This window comes from Loxodonta africana, chromosome 11 (genome assembly GCF_030014295.1).
Source record: "Loxodonta africana isolate mLoxAfr1 chromosome 11, mLoxAfr1.hap2, whole genome shotgun sequence".
In the NCBI taxonomy this organism is placed as follows: Eukaryota; Metazoa; Chordata; class Mammalia; order Proboscidea; family Elephantidae; genus Loxodonta; species Loxodonta africana.
The window spans coordinates 15,965,521-15,984,207 of NC_087352.1; the positions used below are offsets into that span (position 1 = coordinate 15,965,521).

General features: G+C 51.4%; 2 protein-coding genes across 8 annotated transcripts; one reads left to right on the plus strand and one right to left on the minus strand.

Moving 5' to 3' along the window:
* Nucleotides 1–4,358: 4,358 nt before the first annotated feature.
* On the minus strand, nt 4,359–12,385 carry BCL2L12 (BCL2 like 12). 5 transcript variants are annotated; one of them, XM_064293963.1, is made up of 8 exons: nt 12,221–12,385; nt 11,507–11,621; nt 11,155–11,297; nt 10,213–10,299; nt 9,740–9,831; nt 8,727–9,014; nt 7,662–7,700; nt 4,429–4,588 (listed from the first exon to the last, which is right to left on the minus strand). In XM_064293963.1, exons 2-8 carry the CDS (start codon nt 11,611–11,613, stop codon nt 4,538–4,540), a joined length of 807 nt encoding a protein of 268 aa, XP_064150033.1. In that variant the 5' UTR covers nt 11,614–11,621; nt 12,221–12,385; the 3' UTR covers nt 4,429–4,537. The 5 variants fall into 5 exon arrangements, with proteins under 5 accessions (XP_064150036.1, XP_064150037.1, XP_064150033.1 ...); XM_064293964.1 differs by having other exon boundaries at nt 11,507–11,648; XM_064293965.1 differs by lacking the exon at nt 7,662–7,700.
* A 51-nt stretch (nt 12,386–12,436) lies between these two features.
* Nucleotides 12,437–18,153, plus strand: IRF3 (interferon regulatory factor 3). 3 transcript variants are annotated; one of them, XM_064293959.1, is made up of 8 exons: nt 12,439–12,643; nt 13,387–13,559; nt 14,361–14,532; nt 14,617–14,687; nt 15,492–15,684; nt 15,794–16,174; nt 17,312–17,427; nt 17,897–18,153. In XM_064293959.1, the coding sequence occupies exons 2-8, from the start codon at nt 13,395–13,397 to the stop codon at nt 18,062–18,064; spliced, it is 1,266 nt and encodes a 421-aa protein (XP_064150029.1). In that variant the 5' UTR covers nt 12,439–12,643; nt 13,387–13,394; the 3' UTR covers nt 18,065–18,153. The 3 variants fall into 3 exon arrangements, with proteins under 3 accessions (XP_064150031.1, XP_064150029.1, XP_064150030.1); XM_064293960.1 differs by lacking the exon at nt 12,439–12,643 and adding an exon at nt 12,925–13,037; XM_064293961.1 differs by lacking the exon at nt 17,312–17,427 and having other exon boundaries at nt 12,437–12,643.
* Nucleotides 18,154–18,687: the final 534 nt, after the last annotated feature.

The following is an 18,687-nucleotide window of genomic DNA, read 5'->3' on the forward strand; positions in this document are numbered from 1 at the left end:
GTGGGGTCACCATGAGTCAGAACAGCAACGGGTTATGCCACTCTTCTAAAACTTTTATATAAATTCATTCATTTAATCCTCCCAGCAGTACATTGAGGTAGGTACTATCATCACCTCCATTTTACAAGAGAGGAAACTGAGTGAGGTAAAGTGACTTGGTCAAGGTCAAACTCCTAGCAAGTGGCTGACCGTGTTCTGATCACAGGATGTCTGAAAACAGAAATTCATTTTTTAGTTGTTGCTGTTTTTTAAAATCAACTTTATTGAAGGTGTAATTCATATAAAATAATAAGCACCTAATCACATGTAATTTGATAAGTTTGATATATCATATACATAGAGAGAGAGACAGCCTCTGTCAAGGTGACTCTGACTCACGGCAACCTTATGCACAACAGAAGGAAACTTTCCCTGGTTCTCATGATTGCCAGCGTGTTTGAGTCCATTGTCATGGCTATTGTGCTAATTTATCTCAGGATAAGTCTCTCTATCCCTTGCTGGCCCGCTCCTCCACCAAACACGATGTCCTCCTCCAGCAATTATTCCCTCTTGATAATATTCTGTGAAGGGGTCCAAAGTGAGTTGGACAATGTTCGGTTATGATCCACAGGGTTTTCACTGGTTAATTTTGGGAGTGAGACTTTGTCTCACATACTTTGGATGTCTTATCAGAAGGGACCAGTCCCTAGAGAAGGATACCATGCTTGGTAAAGTAGAAGGTCAGTGAAAGAGAGGAAGACTGTCAACCAGGTGGACTGACACAGTAGCTGCAACAATGGGCTGAAGCATAACAATGATCATGAGGATGGTGCAGGACCAGGCAGTGTTTCATTCTTTTGGACATAAGGTCACTATGAGTTGAAACCAACTCGATGGCAACTAACAGGAACAACAACATCATCAATTTTTGGAATAGATCGCCAGGCCTTTCTTCTTAGTCTGTCTTAGCCTGGAAGCTCCACTGAAACCTGTCTACCACAGGTGACCCTGCTGGTATCAGAAATAGTGGTGGCATAGCTTCCAGTATCCTAGCAACACACAAGCCACCACAGTATGACAAACTGACAGGTGGTGAGACAAGTACATTACCAACCAGTATGACACCTGGGTTCTCAGTTACTTTACCCAATTAATACAAAGATCTTTATGGAGCTGAATCTAATATTATGCAATAATACATCACTGCCCTCCGATGGTACCACTGAGATGTAATTCTAAATTCAGTAAAATAAACGAATCTTTAGGAAAGTAAAATGTGAAACACAATTTGTTCATTATATAAAGCCAAAACCAGACTCATTGTCATCGAGTTGATTTCAACTCACAGTAACCCTATAGGACAGAATAGAACTGTCTTCCAGGGTTTCCAAGGCTGTAAATCTTTACGGAAGCAGATTACCACATCTTCCTCCCTGAGAGCAACTGGTGGGTGGGTTTGAACCGCTGACCTTTCAGTTAGCAGCTGAGCACTTAACCACTGCACCACCTGGACTCCACATAAGGTACAGAAATACAAAACAAATTAGGAGAAATTCAACATCTGCCATCACAGCACTGGCTAGCACCTTGATTTAAGCTTTGTGAGACCCTGAGCAGGACACTGAGCTAAACTGCTCCAGATTCCTGATCCACAGAAATGGTGAAACTGTAAATGTGGATTATTATAACCTGCTGAAGGTTAGTTCATCTGTCACACAGTAACAGGAATGAATATACCTCAAAATGTCACTCAGGGTCTTGGGTGACATCTAGGTCAATTGACATAACATACTTCATAAAGAAAATGTTCTACATCCAACTTTGGTGAGTAGCGTCTGGGGTCTTAAAAGCTTACAAGTGGGCATCTAAGATGCATTGATTGGTCTCAACCCACCTGGAGCAAAGGAGAATGAAGAATATCAAAGACACAAGGTAATTATGAGCCCAAGAGACAGAAAGGGCCACATAAATCAGAGACTACATCAGCCTGAGACCAGAAGAACTAGACAGTGCCCGGCTACAACTGATGGCTGCCCTGACAGGGAACACAACAGAGAACCCCTGAAGGAGCAGGAGAGCAGTGGGATGCAGACCTCAAATTTTCGTAAAAAGACCAGACTTAATGGTCTGACTGAGACCAGAAGTACCCCGGAGGTCATGGTCCCCAGACCTTCTGCTAGCTCAAGACAGGAACCATTCCCAAAGCCAACTCTTCAGACAGGTATTGGCCCGGACTATAGGATAGAAATGATACTGACAAGGAATAAGCTTCTCGGATCAAGTAGACACATGAGACTATATGGGCAGCTCCTGTCTGGAGGTGAGATGAAAAGCCAGAGGAGGACAGGAGGCGGTTGAATGGACATGGGGAATACAAGGTGGAGAGGAGGAGTGTGCTGTCTTATTAGGGGGAGAGCAGCTAGGTGAACATAGCAAGGTGTGTATAAGTTTTTGTATGAGAGACTGACTTGATTTGTAAACTTTCACTTAAAGCACAATAAAAATTTAAAAAAAGAAAAAAAAAAAAACTTGTGAGTAGCTATCTGAGATATATCTACTGATCCCATCCTGTCCTGAGCAAAGGAGAATGAAGAAAACCAAAGACACATGGGAAATTTTAGTCCAAAGGACTCATGGACCACATGAACCACAGCCTCCAGCTGGCTGAGCCCAGAACAACTAGATGGTGCCTGGCTACCACCACCAACCTCTCTGACAGGGCTCACAAGAGAGGGTCCTGGACAACGTGGGAGAAAAATGTAGAACAAAATTCAAGTTCACACACACACAAAAACAGACTTACTGGTCTGACAGAGACTGAGACTATGGCTCCCAGACACTCTTTTAACTCAGAACTGAAGTCACTCCTGAAGTTCACCCTTTAGCCAAAGATTAGACAGGTCTATAAAACAGTAACACAGGGAGGAAATGCTTCTTACCTCAATCGTGTAAATGAGACCAAATGGACAATACCTGCCCAAAAGCAAAGATGAGAAGGCAGGAAGAGATAGGAAAACTGGACGAATAGAACCGAAGAACCCAGGGTCGAGAAGGGGAAAGTGCTGACACATTGTGGGGGCTGCAGCCAACGTCACAAAACAATTTGTGTATAAATTGCTGAATGAGAAATTAATTTGCTCTGTAAACTTTCACCTAAAGCACAATTAAAAAAAAAGTCAGGCTCATGACTACTTTGAAATCATGCTAGTTGTCAGACCCACCACAAAAACAAAGAGAAATCCATTGCTGTCCAGTTGATTACGACTTATGGCCAACCTACAGGACAGAATAGAACTGCTCCACACCAAGGCTGTCATCTTCAAGGGAGCAGATTGTCAGGTCTTTCTTCCGTGGAGTGGCTGGTGGGTCGAACAGCTGACCTTTCAGTTAGCAGCTGAACACTTAACTACTATCCCCCCAGGGCTCCCATTAGACCCACCACTAGGTCTTTTTAATCAAGGTGTTAATGAAGAAATCCATCTATTTTTATATCACAGTTTCATATTAATAATAATAACTTCATTTCAATATAATTGGTATCTTTTGTAATCCTGTGCATTTCATCTTAGTTTTGACAAACATTATTCTCTGAAAGAGGCTCCCTGGGTTGCACAAACAACTAAGTGCTCAGCTACGGTTTGAGTCTGCCCAGAAGTGCTTCAGAAGACAGGCACAGTTGTTGAAAACCGTATGAAGTTCTATTCTGACACACATGGAGTCGCCATTAGTTGGAGTCGACCCCACAGGTGCAGGTTTGGTTGTTCTGTGAAGGTGTCCATTGCCCTAAACACGTGCAGACCCCTGATTTGCAGGTAGATGCTCAGGAGGAGCAGTGGGAAGAGAGGAGGAAAACTAGGAGGAGGTGGTGGCCTGAAAGCCCCCTGAGGGAAGATCCTAATAAGAGGAAATACTCAAAGACCACCAGTACAGGGTTAGGAAGAATAAACAAACCATGCAATAGGGGAAAAGAATGTAAGTAACTGGAACCCTATTTAAGACCTTCAAAAACGCCCTGTGTCCAGGTGACCAACTCTTGTATGTGCTTAAAATCAATACTTGTAGAATGAATGCATTGGTTCGTTTCTTCACTTATAAGACTCAGAGATCTCTGAGCCAAATCTCCCCATCTTGGAAAAAAAAAAAAAAAGCAGCCGCCATCCAGTCGATTCCAACCCATCCCGTGACCCCCGTGTGTCAGAGTAAAATTGGGCAGTACACCAAAGGATTTTCAGTGGCTGATTTTTTTGGAGTAGATCACCAGGACGTTCTTCTAAGGCGCCTCTTGGTAGGTTCAAACTGCCCACCTTTTGGAAGCAGCCAGCATGTCAACCTCCTCTTTTTGGGCTGGGGGAAAAAATTTATTTCTCAAGTAAAAGAACAGACAATTAAATACCTTAAAAATCTTTTAATATGAAAAGTTTTAAAACAATTTCTTTTTTTTTGGTACAATGGGGCGGCCAGCACCGCGCAGCCCTGAGTGGGAACAGGAAGGCTGCAGAAGCACATGAAGGGAGCAGGGGCATGACATCCAGGTTTGCAGCAGCTTCTGAAGAAGATCTCAGTCCAGGGGTAAGTTCAAGTCCACAGGAGAAAGGGCCAGGATGCCCTCCTGGAGGGGGAGAGTGGCAGAGCCTATGAACAGGTTCGAGTCCTCCATTACAGAACATCCACCCAGCCCAGAGAGGCCAGAGACAGGAGTGGCAAGGACCCGAGGGAGGGGACAGGGACCCAGAGGGAAGTGGACAGAGACCCAGAGAGGGAAAGGGACAGAGACTCAGAGAGAGGGGGACAGAGACCCAGAGAGAGGAGGACGAAGACCCAGAGAGAGGGGGACAGAGACCTAAAGAGAGCGGGACAGAGACCCAGAAAGAGGAGGACAGGGACCCAGAGAGGGAAGGGGACAGAGACCAGAGACAGGGGACAGAGACCCAGAGTGAGAGGGGGACAGAGACCCAGAGAGAGGGGGAACAGAGACCCAGAGAGAGAGGGGAACAGAGACCCAGAGAGAGGGGGACAGAGTCCTGGGGTTTTGATGACTAAGAGCCCTGGCTTTGTGTCAATGGGGAGAGTGATCTTCCCTCTTGGCATCTTTAAGATGAGGACAACAACTGAGCCCCGTAAGAGTGTTGTAGTATTTAAAAGGGATCATTCAAGTGAAGTTCTAAGCCCAGCACCTGGCCCACCGAAAATGCTCACCCAAGCTTACTGTCATCATTACCGAGAAAAGAAAGAGAAAAGTACAAATAAATGAGCTGCTTCGCTAAGCTCCAGACACTTCTATCCACAGCTCCCTCCACATTTTGCTTCGGAGGTCTGAAGGGATCTCACGTTTACCTGACCCACCTCCAATCTTCCGTCTCTTCTTTACACAGACCTGCCCCCCAAGCCCTGCATCACCCCGGACTCGGCTGCTAGCCCTTCAGCCAGCAGTCTTGGCATCACCCTGACGCCAGTCTTTGACTCAGTCCCCATATCCAGTCAACCGGCAAAATCTAACAGCATGACCTTCGAAGGAAATCCAGAATAGGACCCCTTCCCATCCGGTCCATTGCCCCACCCTGGTCTGATCCATCCTCACCTCTTCCCTAATTATCGCCCCCTACAGGCTGTTCCCCCTCCCTTGGCCGCCAGGGGGCGCCGGTTAACACCGCGTCAGCTCATGTCCCTCCTCTGAGTCCTTCTGTGGCTCCTGCCTCCCTCACACTCAAAGTCCAAGTTCTTACTGTCCGTGACTCCAAGACCCTGCATCATCTGACCTCTCCCACCATTCCCTGCCTGCACTCATCCTCTGTGCTTTTCCCAGAGAGAAAGGGGAACAGAGACCGAAAGACGGCAGGACAGAGACCAGAAAGAGATGGGAACATACAGCTAGAGAGAGCGGGATGGAGACCCAAAGAGGAGAGGGCAGAGACCTAAAGAGAGAGGAGGACAGAGACCCGGGGGAGGGAGGGGGGACACAGACCCAGAGACATAGGGACAGAGAACTAGAGAGGGGGCGACAGAGACCCAGAGAGAGGAGGACAGAGACACAGAGACCCTTCCTGCTTCTCAAACCCACCAGGCCCCTCTTGCCAGTTTATAAAGCCATGGCCACATTCTAATTAGCCCCACATGCGACATTCTTTCAATGAATGTCGGGGCAAGTTGGGGCTCAGGGAGAAGCGGACAGTTACCCAAGACCCCACAGCCAGTACACTGTAGCCCAACCCAGCTTGGAGTCTGGCACTGGGGAGAAAGCAGCTAGCAAAATGGGGAAGAATCCTGCTCTGCAGAAGCTCAGATGTTAGAGGCAGGAGAAGCCAACAAACAAAAATTAATAAGGACATAAGTTGTTGTTAGGTGCCACTGAGTCAATTTTCGACTCATAGTGACCCCATGTGACAGAGTAGAACTGCCCCACAGGGTTTCCTAGGAGGAATGCAAGTAAACTCTACTGTCTGTTAGAAGGTGCCAGGTGTTAGAAGGAAGTAAAACAGTGAAGGGGGACGGGAGTCGGTGGGCAGTGGCAAAGTTGCTGAGATCATAAATGGGGACCAGGGAAGGTCTCACTGTGGGGAGACATCTGAGCAAACCAGAGGAGCAGAGGAAGGATGGCGGGCACATAAATGGGTGATGGTTAATTTTATGTGTCAACTTGGCCAGGGTATGGTTGCTAGTGGCTTGGCCAAACACTAGACTAGTTGCTGTCCCATGTTGTTGTTGTTAGTTGCCATCAAGTCCATTCCAACTCATGGCAACTCCATGTGTGCAGAGTAGAAGTACTCCATAGGGTTTTCAAGGCTTTGACATTTGGAAGCAGATTGCTAGCCTTGTCTTCTGAAGCACCTCTGGATGGGTTAAAACCACCAACCTTTTGGCTAGCAGTCAAGCACTTAAGCATTTATACCACTCAGGGACTGCACTGAAGATGGAAAACCCTATTGTGATACAGAAATTAGGGGAGGGGCTATGAGTTTGAATGTAATCTATTTGATGTAATATAATCACTTTCTAGAATGTAATCTAATATGATGTAATCAATCAGTTGAAAGGGAAGTTTCCTTAGGGTGTGGCCTGCCTTTAGACTATAAATACTTTGGCAGATATCTCTCTGTCCCTCTGTCTGTCTGTCTCTCGACACTGCACTGTTCCTGTCACCTGACCTATGGATCATGGGACACAAGCCTGCAGAAGTCTCCAGCCCTCCAACCTGCCACCTGACCTACAGATTTTGGACTTGCTAGCCCCCCCCGACAACTGCATGCACCAATCCCTTGAAGTAAATCTCCCTCTCTATATGTCTAAATATACATATGGTGAAACCTGTGAGAGCTGGAACTCAACAGGACTGCCTTGTTTTTCCGGGTCTCATAAGTTTTCCACCTTTGACAGGGTACAATCATACAACTTTTCTATCACTCTCTGTTAGTGGAAAATATTTTAATTTTCCTTCTCTGACAAGTTTCCACCATATGTATGTATATATATATATGTATATGGAAACCCTGGTAGCACAGTGGTTAAGAGCTATGGCTGCTAACCAAAAGGTCAGCAGTTCAAATCCACCAGGCACTCCTTATAAACCATATGAGGCAGTTCTACCCTGTCCTATAGGGTTGCTGTGAGTCGGAATCGAATTGACAGCAATGGGTTTGGTTTGGTTTTTACATATATATAAATACACACATATATTATATACATACATGCACCTGCAAAAGCTGGAATCTGTATATGGCAGAAACCTGTCGGAGAAGGAAATCGATTCTGACTCATAGTGACCGTACAGGACAGAGAAGGAGTGCCCCACAGGGTTTCCAAGGCTGTAATCTTTACAGAAGCAAACTGCCACATCTTTCTTCTACGAAGCAGCTGGTGGAGTCGAACCATCGACCTTTCGGTTAGCAGCCGAGTGCTTAACCACTGAGCCAATATATATATATTCCCTGACTTACGACTTATTAGAGTTATGATGAACCACACACACTTATGATTTTTTTTTATGATTTGTGTATTTTTTTAACGTATGTCTGTATTATTTCTGTAATTTTATACGTAATGTTTCCAAACCCAAAGACAAAGATGAGATTTATAAAGATACTGATAATAAACAACGACCCGTTGCTGTCCAGTCAATTCCGACTCATAGCAACCCCCCACATAGGACAGAGTAGAAAAGTGATAGCAGTGAAAACTAAAATAAAAAATGAAAAACAAAAAATGAGATATTCAGTTTTCCTCAGAACCGATTTACGATGAAGTCACAGAATGGAACCCTTCGTAAGTCAGGGACTACCTGTACATCTCACTGTTCTGTTTCTCTAGAGAGCCCTAAAGCTCACGGGGAAGGGGATTCAGGCACCATTGGGGAGACAGACTGTAATCGGATTAGTCCCATACACAAACGCCCACGGCAGGCCAGGCGCCCAGTACTTAGGAGAATGATCCTATTTTAATCCTTAGGACAACCCTTTGAGATAGGTACTACCACTTTCCCACTTGATGGATGTGGAAACTGAGACCCAGGGAGATGCAATCACTTGTTTTCGGGGCTCACAACCGGTTAGTGTATAGCGGTGTGGTTTAAGCCCTGGGTAGTGTCTGATCACTGCCCCATCAGGTACACAGTTGGTGCTCAATAAATACAGAATGAATGAATGAATGGTATAGCTGGGAAAACTTTGTCAGATCTGAAAGGATGCCTAAGAAGCCAACTCCCTCCCCACATTACAAATGGGTAAAGGGAGGCCCAGGAGACTTCAGCGGCTCACCCATCCTCCGTGGGCCTGGATCCAGGGTGAGAAGCTGTGGACGTGCTCTACGCTGAGTCCGGCCAAGGTGCCCCCTAGCCGGGCCACGCGCCGGGTCAGCTCCATGGCCAGGGCCAGGCGGGCCAGGGGCTCCGGGGAAGGCGGTGGGGGCCCAGGGCACGGTAACGAGGGGTGTGTGCGGCTGGGTCGAGGACTGGTCTCGCGGCTAGAGAACAGCTCAGCAAGGCGTGAGAAAGAGCCCGTGGAGAGACGGGCCAGCTTGCGGCGCAGGGCTGGGTCTGAGGCCAGCTGTGGGGCAGGGAAGGTAAGAGGTAGAGCTGCTCCAGTCACGTCCCTTTGCCCGTGCCCAGCCAATAGGAGGCTGGAGGAGTGGCCTTCTGGTCCTAGGGCAGCCTTGATGCTAACATTTTAAGCCACGCCCACCCCTTCCATCAGCCAATCACAAAGCAGCCCCTATAGCTCACTCCAACTACTCACAAGTGGTCCAGACCCTGAGATGGTAAGCCACGCCCCTACTGAGGCATTCAACAGCCAATCAGGGCCAAGCCCTTCTTTAGGGGCTCTCCAGACCCTAATTTTCTAGCCTCGCCCCCTGGGGATTTCCTGGCCAATCCGAGCCCTGGAGGCCAGGCTAGGTTCTAGTACAACCTCGCCCTCTTTAAGACACAATAGTACAGTGCCAGGCGCTTTGCCCAGACCTCCGAACCAATCAGATTCCAGGACACGAAAACAAGCTACGACCCCACCAATGCTCCATTTCCCTCACTTTCTAAGCCGTACTGTGGCCTTAGATTTTAGAGCTTCCCTCCAATTTCTCTCCTAGATCCTGTCTCTCACGGTCTCACCCCTGGAGTTAGGCCATGCCCCTGTACCAATGAGAGCCACTAACTTAAATTGTCCCCACCCTCGGCCCACCATACAGCCAATGCGAATGAAGATCCAGTTTCTGATCCCAGTGCCCAGATACCCCCTATTCCTATCTTCCTTGAGGAATGGAACAGCCCACTCATCACCTTCTGGTTGATAACTTCTGCCTCCTCCTCCAGCAAGACCACCAGCCTCCGCAGCAGGGCTTCTTTCTCAGTGGGTGGAGGGCCCTGTAACTCTGGGGGCAGAAGAGAATTCTGCTGGGAGCAGAACCCTGGCTACCCTCCTGGTGTTAGCTGCCATGGAGTCAGCTCTGAGACTTACGGTGACGCCATGCATGACACAGACTGATATGATCCATAGGGTTTTCACTAGCTGATTTTTTGAAGTAGATTGCCAGGCCTTTATTCCTAGTCCATCTTAGTCTGGGAGCTCTATGAAACTTGATCAGCATCACCACAACATACAAGCCCCCACTGACAGGTAAGTGGTGGCTGCATATGAGGTGCATGGGCCAGGAATCGAACTCAGGTCTCCCACATGGAAGAGGAAAATCCTACCACTGGCCCACCACTGCACTCCTAGCCCCATCCTTCTCCAGGGTCTCTCGGCACCTCACCTGGGCTAGGTGGTGATCTCAGTTGCTCTTGGACCAGCTCTTCAAGCCGCTGAGCCACCAGGGTGTAGAAGTCCAGAGTAGCTGGGCCTAGGGTGAAAGTCTGGAGTGAGAGGTCTCCAGGGTATCAGGGACTTAGGGATTCTCTCCTTCTCCGAATCATCTTGCCAGGTAGCAACATTTCCATTTTTAGGAAACTGAGGCCCAATGAACAAACTGGGTAGTAAAAGACCCCCAAACTCTTGTACCCCCAAACTCTGGACTTAGAATGTTAGGGCTGAACTGGATCTTGAAGATGATTCCATCTAAGGAAAGCAAACACATGGCATTCCAGCTATCACCCTAGCCCTTGTCCGTTTCAGGCATCACCAACTGACCATAGCACTCTTTTCCCCAGCTGTGAAATCCTTGTCAAGCTAGCATGCCTAGCGGCCATTACTAGTTTATCTAGCTTCACCTATGAGAGGAAACCTGTTTGTCATTCTTGATCAAGTCCAGTGACACCTCCCATTCCTACTTTGCTATTGGAGAAACAGAGATACAAGAAAGGGAAAGGATTTTCCCAGAGCCATGCACCCAAATAGCCAGGGAACAGCAATTGAAAAACAGCCCTCCTGCCTCTCTACTGGGAGTACTTATGGCCACAAAAGTCCTGGGGGCAGAGAAGCATGTATGGAAGGAGAGAGATAACAACTAAATATCAACTTGATATATAACTAGATAAAAAGGGACCACCAGCCCTCCCACAGTCAGCCCAGGAGATTGACAGAAATCTAATTTTATGGAGGGTGGGATGGGAACAGAATAGAGAGAATTGGTGCTGGAGACCTCACACAGCTACCCTCTAGCTGAGTGGTGTTCAACTAGTTTCTTATCCTGTCTGTGCTTCAGCAATCAAGGCACCTGGCCCTGCTGGTTTTATGGGTGATCTGGGAAATCTCTTACCAGGTTCTGAACCATAGCAAGGGCGGAGGGGCAGGGAACAAGGCCGAGGGGACTCGGGGGGAACTGCTCCTTGACCCTGGGCGCAGGGAAGGCATCGACGAAGGCGGCTTAGGAAGTCTGTTGACTGCTCCTGGCTGGGACTCCTGGGGAGAAGGACCACAGAGAGTGACTCCAGAGGCCCCCTGCAAGCACTCTCTTCTTCCTCCCATTGAGGACTCCCTCCCTGCAACCCCAGGGACAGGGAACAAAGCCAGTAGAAGGGAGGAAAGGAGACAGACTGAGACCAAGAGCAAGTCAGAAAGGACCTAACCCCAAATGCTGGTCCCTGGGGGAGGAGGGCAACCCCTCTTACCTGGGTGGGGTTGTAACAGGGGACCCGGCAGCCTCACCCCGCCTAAGGAATGCCGCTAGGACCCTCAGTGTGTCCTCCCGAAGCCCCAACTCCTCCGAGCCTGCCATGGAGACACCTGCAAGAGAGGAGGCTGGGGGCTGGACTCCAGGGTCCAGAGGAAAGAGAAAGCTTGGAGCCCAAACTCTTTGTCTCTGAATGAGGAGGGGGCCAGGGGCTTGGACTTATGAGTCCCCAAGGGAGGAAGGGACTAAGGGCCTGGGTTCTGGGGGCCCAGGCTCCTGAGTTCCCTGAGGGAGAGGGGATCCAGGGCGAGGAGGGCACTGGGGACCAGACTCCCGGGTCTGAGAGAGGAGGTGGCTGGAGGCCAGGACTCCTGGGTCTGAGGGAGGAGGGGGCTAGAAGCCCTACCTCCTGAGTCTGAGGGAAGACGGGCCTGGGGGCCCACAATCTGAAGAAGGCATATGCCAAGCTACTAAATCCTTAGAGGATCAAGGACTACCAATCCCATGAGTTTTTGTGGCACACATCCCCCTCGGTTTGCTCTTGTTCGCCGCTCAGCCTGCCGGGAGCTGTAGTTCCACTATTTGGCTCAGTCTGCACTCTTGGGGATCCGTGGGACGCTTGGGTTTCGGAGAAAAGAGGCTGGGGTGCCCGCTCTGGCTCCCGGTCTCTCCTCTTCTCTGCTTGCCCAGCCCACGCTAACACCTCACTCACCTGGCCCTGGGCCCCGCCTCCGTCACCTCCTCTACTGAACTTGTACAAACTTTTCTGCAAAAGTTAACTTCCCCGCGCCTGCGCACTGGGCTGGGTTGCTGCGTGCCGAGACGTAAAGGGGCGGGGCATTGCCCGCCCACATATTTGCATATGGAGCTCCCAGCATGCTTGTGCCCAGAAAGCCTTAAAAAGGCATGGGGGGCAGGGCTCTAGGCTGACGGAACCGCTCCTTTTGCCCTGGAGTTGGCACCCAAACGATGATAAAGTTGTTTTATTTCGAGACATCGATAGAAAGGAAAACGCCACCGCCCTAGAATTCAGCTGGCGGGAAAGGGGGGTGCACAGTTTCGAGTTCGAGAGGTACCCGAATCCTCGAAGACAGTGGTGGCCCCAGCATCCTGCGCGCTCCAACCCTCGAAATAGGTAAAGCGGAAGAGCTGGAGAGAGAGTTGGTGCCGTCTAGAAGTGAGGAAAGGGAGAAAAGTTTGGCCTGCACTGATAGTGACGAGGGTGGCTGTATATTCTAGAGAGAATGAGGCGAGGAGAGGGTTACACTGGCCGGCGCTGGAGGTCGGCAGAAGTCTATACCGCCAGGAGGAAGGGAGGAGTCTACACTGGGAGACCTGGGCGGGGAGGGGGGAGAAGTGTGTACTCTGCATCTGGGAGGGAGTACTCTTTAGAAAGTGGGGGTGTGCTTTGAAGGAGGGAGCCTTTCGGTTGGGGAGAACTGTGGATGGAGGCCTACACTGAAATGGGGACGTGGGTTCTTCTCTGGCTGAACTGTAGAGAGGGACCTCCACTGGGGTAACTGCGGGAGGTAGGGGTCTACACAGGAGTAGCATCTGCACTAAAATAACGAGGAAGGGAGGGCTCTACCCTGGAAGTGGGGGAGGGAGGAGTTTGCAGTGGAAGAGAGAAGGGCCTGCACTGGCGGAATTTAGGGGGTAGATGGTCTGCACTGAAGAAGCTGGAAAGGGAGGGGGTCCTTACTCAAGTGGGGAGCTGCTCTGGGGGGATGAGAGGAGGAGGTCTGTGGTACAGAGAAGGTAGTTTTGCACCCCCGGAACCTGCGGGTGAGGGGCTTGCGCCGTGGCCTTGGAGGGGGAGGCGCGGATGGGCCGGAGAGACCTCCCGCGCCCAGGAACTGCCTGCCCCTCTGTCCACAGGCCGGAGCATGGCGACCCAAAAGCCGCGGATTCTGCCCTGGCTCATTTCGCTGCTGGACAGGGGGCAGCTGGAGGGCGTGGCCTGGGTGGACGCGAACCGCACGCGCTTCCGCATCCCTTGGAAGCACCGCCTGCGGCAGGATACGCAGCAGGAAGACTTCCGCATCTTCCAGGTGCCTTTCTGAGCGGCTTGCCTCGCGGAAAGGAGTCCGAGGGGGCGGGCCCGGGGCGGGGTTAGCACGCGTGGAGCTGGCCCGAGTGCGTGCTTGTGGGTGGAGGTGGGCGGAGTTAGAGCGGGAGGGGGCAGGCTTAGCAGGACAGGTGGCCTGACAGCAAGTGGTGGGCTAAGTAAGAATCAGTGTTCTCATTTAAGAAATACAAAGATGAAAGCGGGTTTAGCATGCGAGGGCGAGGCCTGCAAAAAGTTAGAAACCTGGGGGTCGAGGAGGGCGGAGTTATATCGATGGAGGGCCCGGGCGGTCCGAACTGATGGCAGGTAATGGGGAGGGTTGGAACTCCCAGGTTCTGCGAATAGAACCAGAAAGGCGGGATTAGAACGCTGAGGAAAAGCCTCCTGGAGGCTGGGGGCAGGCTCTTGGTTGCAGAATTCTGGGGGCAGGTCTTGGAACTTTGGAGACGAGGCTCAGAGTCCCAAAGCTGGTTTAATTACCATCAAGTTAGGGTACACTGGTGGTGTATAGGTAGAGTTAGAGTGCGGGGAGGGGGGTTATTACAGAGGGTGCCCTGGGGCAGGTGGTGGGTGGATTTAAATACCCAGTAGAACCTAGAAGGATGGGTTAGAAAGCAAAAGTTTTTGAATGCTAGGAGCAGATTTTGGGGCACGAAGAATCCGAGAGTTTGGTAGTAGAGCCTTGTTGAGGTAGCACATGCTGGGGAGACAGTTAAGTGTTATGTCCTCTGGGGCAGGATCGAAATCTTCTCCCCTCCCCTGGCTCCCCTCTCCGACCCCCCAGGCCTGGGCCGAGGTCAGCGGAGCCTACAATCCAGAGAAAGATAAACCAGACCCCCCTACCTGGAAGAGGAATTTTCGGTCCGCCCTGAACCGGAAGGAGGTGTTGCGTGTAGCCGAGGACCGGAGCAAAGACCCCCTCGACCCGCACAAGATCTATGAGTTTGTGACTCCAGGTGTGCAAGGAGTGCCTTCGTATGGAAGGCTGGGATCTGGTGGGGTCCCATCACCCTTTCTCAGCTCACTACCTTTTTTGATAGGAGTTAGGGACTTTCCTGAGTTGGACACCTCTCCGGACACCAATAACAGAGGCAGTACCTCTGATACTCAGGTAAAAATGTGCCCCCACCCTTTTGCCCCACCCCCTCCTCTCTGTCCCCATCAGCCTGTTTTGGCCTCCCTTTTCCTGCGTGGTACAGCCTCTCCTCCCTCCGGCCGCATTATCTCCCCTCCACTCTTGTCCCCCACATGACCCATGGCCAACCTTCCCCTTCCCTGCTCACACCCCTCCCATGGCTCTTCAGTGTCTCAGGAGAAAAGTCAGAGTTTTCCCTAGGCCTCAAGGCCCTAACACACCTTACCAGGGTTTCAAAGCTTTCTCGCTTGGCACGGTGCCCACCAGCTCTTGGGAACCCAAACCCGCCCCCCTCACCCAGGATCTTGCTGATGCCTGTGCCAGGGAAGGTCCCTTTTCAGATTCTATTCATTCTCCCATGCCCAGGTCTTGCTAGATCCATGGGTTGGAATTAGCTCCTCCTCCCCCAAGGCCATCATTGTTGCGTGCCATCGAGTTGACTCCAACTCACAGCAACTCTGGATGACAGAGCAGAACTGCCCCCCTAGGGTTTCCTGGGCTGTAATCTGTACCAGAGCAGATCAACAGGTCTTTCTCCCACAGAGCTGCTAAGTGGCTTAACCAACCTTTCTGTTCGCAGCCAAGCACTTACCCATTTGTGCCACCACGGCCAAGGCCATGGTAGTGCCTGGCATATATATGTCTTGCTGTCTGTGCCCATGGCTGTCTCCACGATCAGACTGGGAGCGCTTTGAGGGCCAGGCTCAGTCCCTATGTTGCTGAGCACAGGGCCTGCTCTGGGAACAGCTGTTGAAATGCCCGACTCCTTTTCTTCTCCAGGAAGACATTCTGGAGGAGTTACTGGGTGACATGGTCTTGGCCTCAGTCCCAGATGGGGGGCCCTCAGGACTGGCTGTGGCCTCTGAGCAGCCCCCTCAGCTCTTGCTGAGCCCCAACATTGACGTTCTTCCTCCCTGCCCAAACCTGGCATCCTCGGAAAACCCACTGAGGCAGCTGCTGGTCCCCGAGGAAGGTGGGTGGCAGCCATGGAATGGGAGGGGCTGGAGCGGAGGCCACAGACCCCCTTACACTCTCTGTTAATCTCTCTCTCCCCCTTCATGCTGCCTGCTGCCTCTGCTCAGAGTGGGAGTTTGAGGTGACCGCCTTCTACCGGGGCCGCCAAGTCTTCCAGCAGGCTGTCTTCTGCCCAGGTGGCCTGCGGCTGGTGGGATCAGAAGCAGCAGACAATACACTGCCTGGGCAGCTGATGATGCTGCCTGACCCTGGGGTGGCCCTGACAGACAAGGGGGCGACAAGCTTCGTGAGGCGTGTGCTGAGCTCCCTAGGCGGGGGGCTTGCTCTGTGGAGGGCAGGGCAACAGCTCTGGGCCCGAAGGCTGGGGCACTGCCGTACATACTGGGCTGCGGGTGAGGAGCTGCTCCCTGATGGCACTCACGGGCCAGACGGAGAGGTCCCCAAAGACAGAGAAGGAGTCGTGTTCAACCTGGGACCTTTTGTGGCAGGTGAGTGAACCAGGGGCTAGCTTCAGGGCCTGAGACCTCCGGTGTCCGGCAGTTTGAGACTGAATGAATTTAGCCCCTGCTGCTCTGCTTGCTACATGTCCTGGAGTAGAGGAGTTGACTGCTGTGGACCCGTGTTCTCTTTCTGCCTCCCTGCTCCCAGCTGAGTGCAGTGTACAGAAGGCACTATTGTCACCATCATAAGTATTAGTTATTGTGGTTGATAGACAAACTGGCAGGAAAGATAAATCCCTGAGGGCATTGGTCTCCCATGGAACTTTCCACAATGACGGAGATGCTCTCTCTGGGCTGTCCCATACGGTATCTGCTGGCCACATGTGGCTCCGTTAAAAACCAAACCCGTTGCTGTTGAGTTGATTCCTACTCATAGTGACCCTATAGGACAGGTTAGAACTGCCCCATAAGGTTTCCAAGGAGCAGCTGGTGGAGCTCTAGACCACTGCGCCACCAGTAGTGCCTCACATGTGGCTGCTGAGAGCTAATGCAACTACCGGTGGAATTTCTTAAATTTTATTTCATTTTAACTGGTTACAAGTGAAGTGTAGAGTTCAATAATAATGGCTACACAAGGACCCTGGTGGTGCAGCAGCTAAGTGCTCAGCTATTAACCAAAAGGTCAGCGATTTGAACCCACCAGTGGCTCTGCAGGAGAACAACATGGCAGTCTGCTTCTGTAAAGATTTACAGCCTTGGAAACCCCATAGGGCAACTCTACTCTGTCCCATAGGGTCGCTATGAGTCAGTCAACTAGATGGCAATGGGTTTACTAGATAGAGTGGTCCTTGGGGTTTGGACGCTGTCAATACCCAGCACCTGCTATAAAGGAATCATTGAGCATCCTACAGGGAGTGGACTCTCCTCTTCTGGACCTGTTACTGAATACTCTGGCTCCCATGGCAGATCAGGGAGGTGGGGCTGGCCTGATGGCAGGGAGGGAGCAGGGGTGCCTGTTTGTGCCGGAACCATGGAGACTTTCCTCAAACCAGCAGCCCCCGGATCATGGTGGCAGAGCCATGATGGGCCTTGGGTCAGGGGAGGAGGTGGGGATGCTACTCAGGTTTGGAGGGAGGTGGGGAAAGGGGCTCCTTCCCATCCCTGACTGGGCTTCCGGACTTCCAGATCTGATTGCCTTCATCGAAGGAAGCAAACGCTCACCCCGCTACACCCTCTGGTTCTGCATTGGGGAGTTATGGCCCCAGGACCAGCCGTGGACCAAGAAGCTGGTGATGGTCAAGGTGCCAGCAGGCGGGGGCTCCTCGGCCTGAGAGGGATGGGGCTGATGTGGGGGAAAGGCTGCTTCCAGGAACTATGACCCCCAGAAGCCCCTCTGAGAAACTACAACTTCCGAGAGTCTCGTCATCCACCAGTTCCTCATCCCCAAGTTCTCCTGGGGCTGTTCCTCCAATCGCCTCACCCAGAGAGCTTGCTTTGTGCTCTTGAAACCACGCGTGCAACTACAGATCCTAGGAGCCCTTCTGACCACAAGCTCCTCAGCCCTGGGGGCTTCTGGGAACCTCTGCCCTAGAACCCTCTCTGGTCTCCTCTGTTGGTCAATATGGGGAAAACTACAACTCCCTGGCCTAATGGTGCATCATGATCTACATTGGGGGCTGCTGGGGGGTTGTGGTCCTCTCAGCTGCCTTGGGGAGGCAGGGGCGCAAATGGTGTTTTCCCTAACTTCGGGTTTCTCTCCACCTCCTGCAGGTAGTTCCCACATGCCTCCGGGTCCTGCTAGACATGGCCCGGGTGGAGGGTGCCTCCTCACTGGAGACTACCATGGACCTGCACATTTCTAACAGCCACCCGCTCTCCCTCACCTCAGACCAGTACAAGGCCTATCTGCAGGACCTGGCCGAGGACATGGATTTCTAAGTTGCTGGGGAGGCCTGAGCCTTCGTACCTCCATGGTGTGGGCTCCCCGCCCCCTACCTCCACCAATAAACTCATTCCTATTACACTCACTGCATGTGTGTCTGGTGTTGGGTGTCCCCAGGCCAGTTCTGGTCCACATTGGGCATTATTCCTAATGCCTCAGTTTACCCAGCTGTGCAAGCCACCCATGACCCAAGTCACTGCACCTGCAAGGGGACAGCTGATGCTCCTCACTGCCTTAAACTCTCCCAGTGACCTGGTGAGGAAGTGACAGTCACCCCCATCTTACAGACTAAGACACTGAGGCTTGGAGGGGATAGTGATCACAAATAGGAAATAGGAGATGGCCAGAATCGAAGTCTACTTCCACAGCTGGGGTTGCTGCTCTAGGGTGAGGGGCTTGAGGCTGAGATGCCCCCTGGTGTTTGCCCAACCTGCCTGGTCCGGAATGATCCTGACAGACCTTCAGTGAGCAGAGATCTCCCTACCCAGGCGTGCCCATCTGGGGGAGCCTTGGGCCCCTCCACAACTCAACTCAAATCCTGCTGCGAGACTTTAAGTCCCTTCTTCTCCCTAGGCCTTGGCGCCATCCCTGACTCGGCATGTGAACCTGGCCACTCTGT

Excerpts from the sequence above, each read along its gene's own strand:
- BCL2L12 (XM_064293963.1), bottom strand. The coding sequence starts at position 11,613 with ATGGCAGGCTCGGAGGAGTTGGGGCTTCGGGAGGACACACTGAGGGTC. Across the intron at positions 10,300-11,154 it reads TTGCTATGGTTCAGAACCTG|GCCCAGCTACTCTGGACTTC; the intron begins GTAAGAGATTTC and ends CTTTCACCCTAG. Across the intron at positions 7,701-8,726 it reads TCCAGGCCCACGGAGGATGG|GTTTCTGCCATATACAGATT; the intron begins GTGAGCCGCTGA and ends CTTCTCCGACAG.
- IRF3 (XM_064293959.1), top strand. The coding sequence starts at position 13,395 with ATGGCGACCCAAAAGCCGCGGATTCTGCCCTGGCTCATTTCGCTGCTG. Across the intron at positions 14,533-14,616 it reads CTATGAGTTTGTGACTCCAG|GAGTTAGGGACTTTCCTGAG; the intron begins GTGTGCAAGGAG and ends CTTTTTTGATAG. Across the intron at positions 15,685-15,793 it reads GCTGCTGGTCCCCGAGGAAG|AGTGGGAGTTTGAGGTGACC; the intron begins GTGGGTGGCAGC and ends GCCTCTGCTCAG.